We start from the raw sequence: 8,406 nt of genomic DNA on the forward strand, positions 1-8,406 counted from the left end.
CCGGGCGAGGGGGTGGGCGCCTATAGTCCCAGCTACTTGGGAGGCTGAGGCAGGAGAATGGCGTGAACCCGGGAGGCGGAGCTTGCAGTGAGCTGAGATCCGGCCACTGCACCCCAGCCTGGGCGACAGAGCGAGACTCCGTCTCAAAAAAAAATAAAATAAAATAAAAAATAAAGCACAAAAGAAAATTTCCTTGAATTTACCCTTTTTTATTGTGGGTAAGAGGCAATAGGTACAACTTTTCAACTTATTTTTTGAATGTTACTACTAACCATTACCATATTTTAAAAAATTAAAGAACTAGTTTAGTTTATTATTTAATGTATTTGACAAATGTTTATTGAGTGGCAACTAGGTCCCAAGTACCGTTCTAACTACTGAATATACAGATGTACATAAACAAAACAAAAATCTTTCCCGTCCTGGAGTTTACAGTCTGTGGGACTACAGGATGGATGCATTACACAGAACGTCAGCTAATCATAAGTGTTATGGAGAAGCAGCAGGAATGGAGGATAAAGTGTGTGTTGGGGGTGTTGTAATTTTAAATACCAGTGTCTGGAAATGAAAAGGTGGTATTGCAATCAAGATTTTCAGACTGCCGGCGCGGTGGCTCAGGCCTGTAATCCCTGCACTTTGGGAGGCCGAGGCCCGCGGATCACAAGGTCAGATCGAGACCACGGTGAAACCCCGTCTCTACTAAAAATACAAAAAATTAGCCGGGCGTGGTGGCGGGCGCCTGTAGTCCCAGCTACTCAGGAGGATGAGGCAGGAGAATGGCGTGAACCCGGGAGGCGGAGCTTGCAATGAGCCGAGATCGCGCCACTGCACCCCAGCCTGGGGGACAGAACCAGGCTCCGCCGTCTCAAAAAAAAAAAAAAAAATTCAGACCATGGCTGGGTGCAATGGCTCATGCCTGTAATCCCAACACTTTGAGAGGCCAAGGCCTCATTTGAGGTCAGGAGTTTGAGACCAGCACGGCCAACGTGGCAAAACCCTATCTCTACAAAAAAAAATACAAAAATTAGCTGGGCATGGTGGTGTGCAGCTATAGTCTCTGCTACTCTGGAGGCTGAGGCAGGAGGATTGCTTGAGCCTGACAAGGTTGAGGCTGCAGTGAGCTGTGACAGCACCACTGCACTACAGCTTCTCGATACAAATCCTGTATAAAAAAACCTCTGCATTTCATTGTATGTAAATGAGTATGTAATTTCATTGTATGTACAGAGCCAGTTTCAGACAAAGGTTCTTCCATAATACCTATCCCCTTAAGGACACCAATCATCCATGATCTCTTTTTTTTTTTTGAGATGGAGTTTAGCTCTGTCACTGGAGTTCAGTGGTGTGATACTGGCTCACTGCAACATCTGCCTCCCGGTTCAAGTGATTCTCCTGCCTCAGCCTCCCAAGTAGCTGGAATTACAGGCCCGCACCGCTATGACCCGCTAATTTTTGTATTTTTAGTGGAGAGGGGGTTTCACCATGTTGGCTAGGATGGTGTCTATCTCCTGACCTTCTGATCCTCCCACCCTGGCCTCCCAAAGTGCTGGGATTACAAGCATTAAGCCACCGTCCCCGGCCTCATCCATGATTATATTTCGCCATTTCAAGTGATGGAACTGGTTTTAGAGCTGGAAGAAAAGCCAAAATGCCAGTTAATCTAAACTCGATTCCTGCCCAGTGCAGAACCAATCAAGAGAGAGAGTCCCTGTCTTTCCCAGAACACAGGCTTTGTGTTGAACAGGAGAGGAGTGGGAGAGGCAGAGTGGATGGAGAACAAGGAGTCATTTTCTATATTTTTAAAGTTCTTCAGTTAAGAAAATCAGCAATTACAATAACCTAATCTTACTAGACATGTGTTTTCCTCCCTACTATGTAAGGTCAATTCTGTTCATTTGCATAGGAGATAATCATACAGAAATCCCAAATTAATACCCTCTTGTGCTGACTTACCAGATTGGACACTCTAAGATTTTCTGCATAGCATTAATGACATTTTGTACTTCTTCAACGCGAACAGCAGATAAATCCATTTCTTTCTGTTCCAATGAACTTTAACACATTAGAAAAAAATATATATATACATATATATAGCTTTTAAAAAGGTTTATAAAATGACAACTTCATTTTATCATTTTAAAATAAGGTAAATTTAAGATTTTGAAGGTTTTAGAATACAAACCATAGAGCTAATGACAAAATCCTTTATTTTTTTAAAGGTTCTAGAAGTGGCTCTTTGTAATTAAACAACATACATTCTGTAATTCTTCACATATCGTTGCCAAGCCCTTGAGTCTTTTCCTTTCTCCAAGAAAGAGAAAGCTACAGAGGAGTGACTGACCGGGTAAGTGGTGGTTGCCTTCGCTTTCTCCAATGTTTCTGGCTGCTTTCTTTTTCTTGCATAAAACCAAAATCAACGACAAAACCAACACCAATCAGCACCTCCCCGCCCCTAACCCTTCCCAGTGACCTGCTCTTATCTCAGGATCCTCCTCAAGCACATCCCTGCCGGCAGCATCTGTTGCTACTGACGCTCCTCTACTTCCCTCTTGCGCTTTCTCAATAGCGCAATTGGATCCAGTTCTTAAGTTCTCCCTCCCACAAAACCCTGTCTCCTCCCCTTCCCAGACGTATTCCTGGCATCTCTTCTTCCGCAAGGTTCCATCCACTCATACATACCAGCCGGTGTTTTTGTCTGTCTGTTTTTTTGAGACAGAGTCTCGCTCTGTCGCCCAGGCTGGAGCGCAATGGCGCGATCTCGGCTCACTGCAACCTCCGCCTCCCGGGTTCTAGCGATTCTCCTGCCTCAGCCTCCTGAGTAGCTGGAGCGCCACCACGCCCGGCTAATTTCTGTATTTTTAGTAGAGACGGAGTTTCACCATGTTGGTCAGGCTGGTCTGGAAGTCCTGACCTCGTGACCAGCAGATGTTTTTATAGACGTGGTGTCCCCCTCAAGGCATATTTCAGTTCCTATCACGATGATTCCCCTCGGACACACCGTGCCCCCTTCCTGATCCTCAGAGCTTCCCTCGCGACCTACAAACTGCCCCTTCCCCAGGCTTCACAACTCCTTACGCCTCTCAGCTTCCCCCCCCCCCCCCCCCCCCCCCCCCCCCGCAAAGAATACCCACTCTCTCTCCCACGCCAGTCCCCCAAAGCATCACTTGGACCCGGGACTCTACTACCTTTACCCAGAGCAGAGGGTGCAGGCCTCCGGAGCCTAGGGGCCCAGTTATCTGAGAAACCCCACGGCCTGTTCCCCGTCCAGAAAGTCTCACCGAGCCCACGCCGCGCAGTCGCAGTTTTAATTTATCTGTAATTCCCGCGCTTTTCCGTTGCCACGGAAACCAGCTGGCTCCCGCTAAGCAACAGCTGCTCAGAATACGAAATCAAGGCACAATCAGAGGAAGGGCGGGACAGAAGGAGCCAAGTCTCTCTCGGGGCTCTGGATTGGCCACCCAGTCTGCCCCCCAGATAACGTAATACGAAAGAGACGGAAGAGGAAGAGTTCTACCCGAGTTTGCCCTAAAGTGCCGGCCCTCTGGCCTCTACGCTTCCAGTTGCGGCTTATTACGTCACAGTAATTGCTGTACGAGAGTCAGAATCGCTACCTAGTTTCCAAAGCAGTCGTAAAAGAGGTCCCATTCCCCAGTCTTTCCGCCCTAATGGAGGTCTCCAGTTTAGGTAAATATAAGGAATAAGGATTGTTGGGGGGGGGGGGGGGGGGGGGAAAGAACTATTTCCAGCATTCGCTGCGGAATGAAAGGTCGTTGTCACAGTGTTCTTTGAAGAGTGTAGTCTTATGGAGAGAAACATCCAATAGCGAAGCAGGCACAATTCTCACGGAAATCCAGCGGATAGATTGGAGACCTCCACGCGCTTATACACGTCAACAGTTATGGATTGGAGTGTTATGTTTTCGTATCTTGAAAGCAAAAACTAGGCCTAAAAAAAGATACCTACAACTCTTAGGAAGACTACAATTCCCATCCAGCCCCACGAGTCTCGGGCAAATAGTCCTCTAAGGTCAGTGACCTGTGGCGACGCAGTAGCCGCCGAATTTGTCTGGGGAAGGGGAAATCCGCTCTGGCCCACGTCTGCGCACTGGTAGTTCCGCCCCTCGGCCCCAATGTTATTGTTGTTCGGCTTCAGGTTTCTTCTGCCCCGCCCCGTCGACGCAATCACCACCAACCAATGGGGGTGGTCGTTTTGAGGGACAAGTGGTAAGAGCCAATCATCTTGGCGAAAACTGGGAGGAAACGGGACTAGTTACTGTCTTTATGCGCCTTGTTAGATTCACCCCACAGGGATAGCGGCAGAGCTGGCAGCTGACGGTTCTGGCTTTGGCCTCCGGCAGGCGCCTCCCTGGGGCGGGAAGCTGGTAAGGAAGCAGCCTCGGTTACCTAGGGGTGGGGTCACGTCACCCTAAGAGAGTTTGGAGAAGTTCAAGGGAGGAATCCTGCAAAGAAGAGGGGCGACTTTTCCCGTGTCTCGGGACAGCTAATCTTTTTAGTGACAGGATGAGAGAGCCCTTCGTGTTCAGAGGGACCGAGTGGGCGAAAAGCGCCTGAGAGTTGTAGAGTCTGTGGTTGAGAACATCGGCTTCTGCTGATGGAAGGCTACGACTCCCCAGTGGAAAGAGGGCCCAGGCAAAGAAAATGAGAGAGTCCTCGGGGTGGTGACACTGTCTTGGGAACATTGAGTGCTAGGAAAGGATAACTGGAAGACTAGGATGAACTCTGCAAATAAAAAAATGACGCTACCTACACATCTTTCTCATCCCATCCTCCTTTTTTCGAGACCCTGTTAAAGAGATCTCCTTGGTTAGGGACCTTCGGTGTTGGAAAGGCACTGTTTTTCCTTTTTGTCAAACATCCAGCTTTCAGGCCACACTTTTTTTTTTTTTTGAGACAGAGTCTCACTGTCTCAAAGACCAGCCCAGGCTGGTCTTGAACTCCTGAGCTCAAGCGATCTTTCTGCCTCGGCCTCACAAAGCGCTGGTATTACAAGCATGAGCCACCGCTCCCGGCCTCGGGTCGCACATTTTAAAGCTTGAATAACTTGTCTTGTACAGGCCACTGGTGGAGACAGTAATCAAAGCTCAGGTTGCCAGGTCTATTTCATTAAAGGGATTTTGTTAAGGCTGAAAAAAAAAAAAAAAAAAGAAAAGACGTAGAGGAAAAGTTAACTTGAGCCAAGCCAAGGTGCGTCAGTGGCATGGACTTAAAATCATGCCAGTTATGAAAGCTGAAGGCCAGGCCGGGCGCGGTGGCTCATGCCAGTAATCCCAGCACTTTGGGAGGCTGAGGCGGGCGGATCACCTGAGGTCGGGAGTTCCAGACCAGCCTGACCAACATGGAGAAACCCCGTCTCTACTGAAAATACAAAATTAGCCGGGCGTGGTGGCACATACCTGTAATCCCATCTACTAGGGAGGCTGAGACAGGAGAATCGCTTGAACCTGGGAGGCAGAGGTTGCGGTGGGCCGAGATCGCGCCATTGCACTACAGCCTGGGCAACAAGAGCAAAACTCCGTCTCAAAAAAAAAGAAAGAAAGCTGAAGGCCTAGGACCCAGCTATCTGACTATACTGGCCGTAGACCTAAGGGGCAAATTGGGTTAACCATAACTTTGGTGTTTACACACGTTCAAGATTAATGCTCTTGCTGAAAGAATTTTTTTTTACTTGTCAGCCAAAGCTATAATCTCCCACTTCCTGTTTTCTCTTAGTTGGCCCACCAGCTGGAGGAGCTCCAGAGTATTTAAATTAATTTCCAATTGTGTAATTTGAGAAAAAGATGCGAAGATTAATTTCCTTCACAAGTAGGAAGTGTGTTTTTTTCTTTTTCTTTTCTTTTTTTTTTTTTGAGACGGAGTTCTCCCTCTGTCCCCCAGGCTGGAGTGCAGTGGCACGATCTCGGCTCACTACAAGATCCGCCTCCCGGGTTCACGCAGTTCTCCTGCCTCCTCAGCCTTCCGAGTAGCTGGGACTACAGGCTCCTGCCACCCCGCCCAGCTAATTTTTTTGTGGTTTTAGTAGAGACGGGGGTTTCACCGTGTTAGCCAGGATGGCCTCTATCTTCTGACCTCATGATCTACCCGCCTCGGCCTCCCAAAGTTCTGGCATTATAAGCGTGAGCCACCGCGCCTGGCGGGAAGTGTGTTTCTTGAAGTTGGAAAGTGGTATTTCAGAACATATGCTTTTGGCAGACTAAGTCAGTCACTTCATTTCCCTGATTTTTTGCCTAAAGTCCTGGGGAATTGACAAAGATTCTGCCCAAATTTTAAGGACCCCAATAATTACATTTCATATGAATGAATAGTAGATGTCAGCAGGATTGTTATTAAGAGACTAGTATTATTTTTATGGTGCACTCGGTTCTAGGTAGAAACAAAGAATGGAGAAAATTGGAGGATAATTGTCTTAGGGTTTCAAAAAAGTGCGTGATCTTCACAGAGTTCAGGGTCCTTAAAATAACAGTCTTAATTGGAGTGTTTGACAGGGCAGTGCATTATATTGTCGAAAACAGTACATGTTTATGGTTCTAAAGACTGGTTTATTATTTTTAAAAATGTTTAACTTAATTTTTTAAAGGAAATGGGGTTGCTGGTCTTGAACTCCTAGGCTCATGATCCTTCCGCCTCAGCCTCCCAAAGTGCTAGGATTATAGTCATGAGCCACCATACCGGGCCAATTTTTTATTTTATTTTTGAGACAGAGTCTCGCTATATCACCCAGGCGGGAGTGCACAGGCATGATCTTGGCTCACTGCAACCTTGCCTCCAAGGTTCAAGCAATTCTCCTGCCTCAGCCTCCTGAGTAGCTGAGATTACAGGCCTGCACCACTACACGCAAATAATTTTTGTATTTTTGGTACAGACGAAGTTTCACCATGTTGGCTTGGCTGGTATCGAACTCCTGGACTCAAGCAATCTGCCAGCCTCTGCTGCCCAAGGTGCTGGGATTACAGACAAGAGCCACTGTGCCTGGCCTTTATTATATTTTTTATATTTGAATGACATTTTGAAAGAACTTGCATATACATTTTTAATTTGATCCTTATGGTAACACTGTGAGATAGGCAGAGCAGACATATTAGACCTATTTTATAGATTAAAGACTAAAAACTGAATCTTAAAGGTGAACTGACCTGCTCACAGTTTTATGTCTAGTAATGGGCCAGAGCTGTGTCTGGAACCCAAGTCTTCCCATTTTTTGTGCTCCCACACACGCACACACACACAAAATTTGCTGTTCAGATGACATGGCATCTCATTGCTTCAGTTTGCATTGTTCTGACCACCAGAAAGTTTGAAAGCCTTCTGATGTTAGGTGTTCTGATTTCCTCTTCTCTGAATTTTATGTATATTTTTACCTGGGTTGTTAATTGTATCATTAGCAGTTTTGCTAATGCTCTGGGTGTGTCGCAGATACTAACCCTTTGTTATGGGTTCTTACGGTTGTTTGTTGTTTTTGATTTTGTGGATTTTTTTAACCGTATAAAATATTTAATATGTAATGAAATGTGCCCAGCTCATCTTTTGACTTCTGCGTACATTATAACCTGCCTTTAAATGTGTATTTCTTTTGTAGGTAAAGGTTTCATTTGATCTGAATACTATTCAGATAAAATACCTGGATGAGGAAAATGAAGAGGTAAAGTATATTATGGTACTTATTGCTAGGTGTTCAGAATAGCAATCTTATTTCTCCAGTGATATGGGCTTTAATAATTCAAAATAGTGTTTAGCTCATTTGTGTGGTGTTTTAAATATATTTGATAATTGAATATTCTAAGAAGACTTGCAGCATCTCAGATGGAGTTGAGAAACGGAGAAGCAACATTGAGGAATATCTCAGAGTTAACTTTCACTTTAAAAAAAAAAAAAACAGGAAACAGGTCTCACTATGTTGCTCAGGCCAGTCTAGAACTCCTGGGCCTAAGCAGTCCTCCCACCTCAGCCTCCCAAAGTGCTGGGATTGCAGGTGTGAGACACCATGCTTGGCCTGAGATAATTTTCTTTTTTTTTTTTTGAGATGGAGCCTCACTCCGTTGCCTAGGCTGGATTGCAGTGGTGCAATCTCTGCTCACTACAGCCTCCAGTTCCTGGGTTCAAGTGATTCTTCTGTCTCAGCCTCCCGAGTAGCTGGGATTATAGGTGTATACCACCACGCCTGGCTAATTTTTATAGTTTTAGTAGAGACGGGATTTCACCATGTTGGCCAATCTGGTCTCAAACTCCTGGGCCCAAGCAATCGGCCCACCTCGGCCTCCCAAAGTGCTGGGATTACAGGCGTGAGCTACCACACCTGGCCAAGATAACTTTTAAAATTATGTAGTGGCCAGGCGCGGTGGCTCATGCCTGTAATCCCAGCACTCTGGGAGGCCGAGGCGGGTGGATCATG

General features: G+C 46.3%; 1 protein-coding gene and 1 long non-coding RNA gene across 2 annotated transcripts in view; one reads left to right on the forward strand and one right to left on the reverse strand.

The window, feature by feature from the left end:
• BRCA1 (BRCA1 DNA repair associated) overlaps window positions 1-3,680 on the reverse strand; it is a 92,796-nt gene extending 89,116 nt beyond the window's left edge. The window contains exons 1-2 of the mRNA XM_017867636.1: window positions 3,279-3,680; window positions 1,954-2,052 (exon numbers count right to left, since the gene is read on the reverse strand). Coding sequence (XP_017723125.1) covers window positions 1,954-2,033 — 80 coding nt within the window. The 5' untranslated portion in view covers window positions 2,034-2,052; window positions 3,279-3,680. The remainder of the gene's footprint in view (window positions 1-1,953; window positions 2,053-3,278) is intronic.
• Window positions 3,681-4,274: 594 nt separating this feature from the next.
• LOC108526788 (uncharacterized) overlaps window positions 4,275-8,406 on the forward strand; it is a 16,278-nt gene continuing 12,146 nt past the window's right edge. Inside the window, exons 1-2 of the long non-coding RNA XR_001884604.1 lie at window positions 4,275-4,381; window positions 7,594-7,656. This is a non-coding gene — a long non-coding RNA (uncharacterized LOC108526788). The remainder of the gene's footprint in view (window positions 4,382-7,593; window positions 7,657-8,406) is intronic.

Source organism: Rhinopithecus bieti, unplaced genomic scaffold (genome assembly GCF_001698545.2).
Source record: "Rhinopithecus bieti isolate Rb0 unplaced genomic scaffold, ASM169854v2 scaffold_4544, whole genome shotgun sequence".
Taxonomy (NCBI): Eukaryota; Metazoa; Chordata; class Mammalia; order Primates; family Cercopithecidae; genus Rhinopithecus; species Rhinopithecus bieti.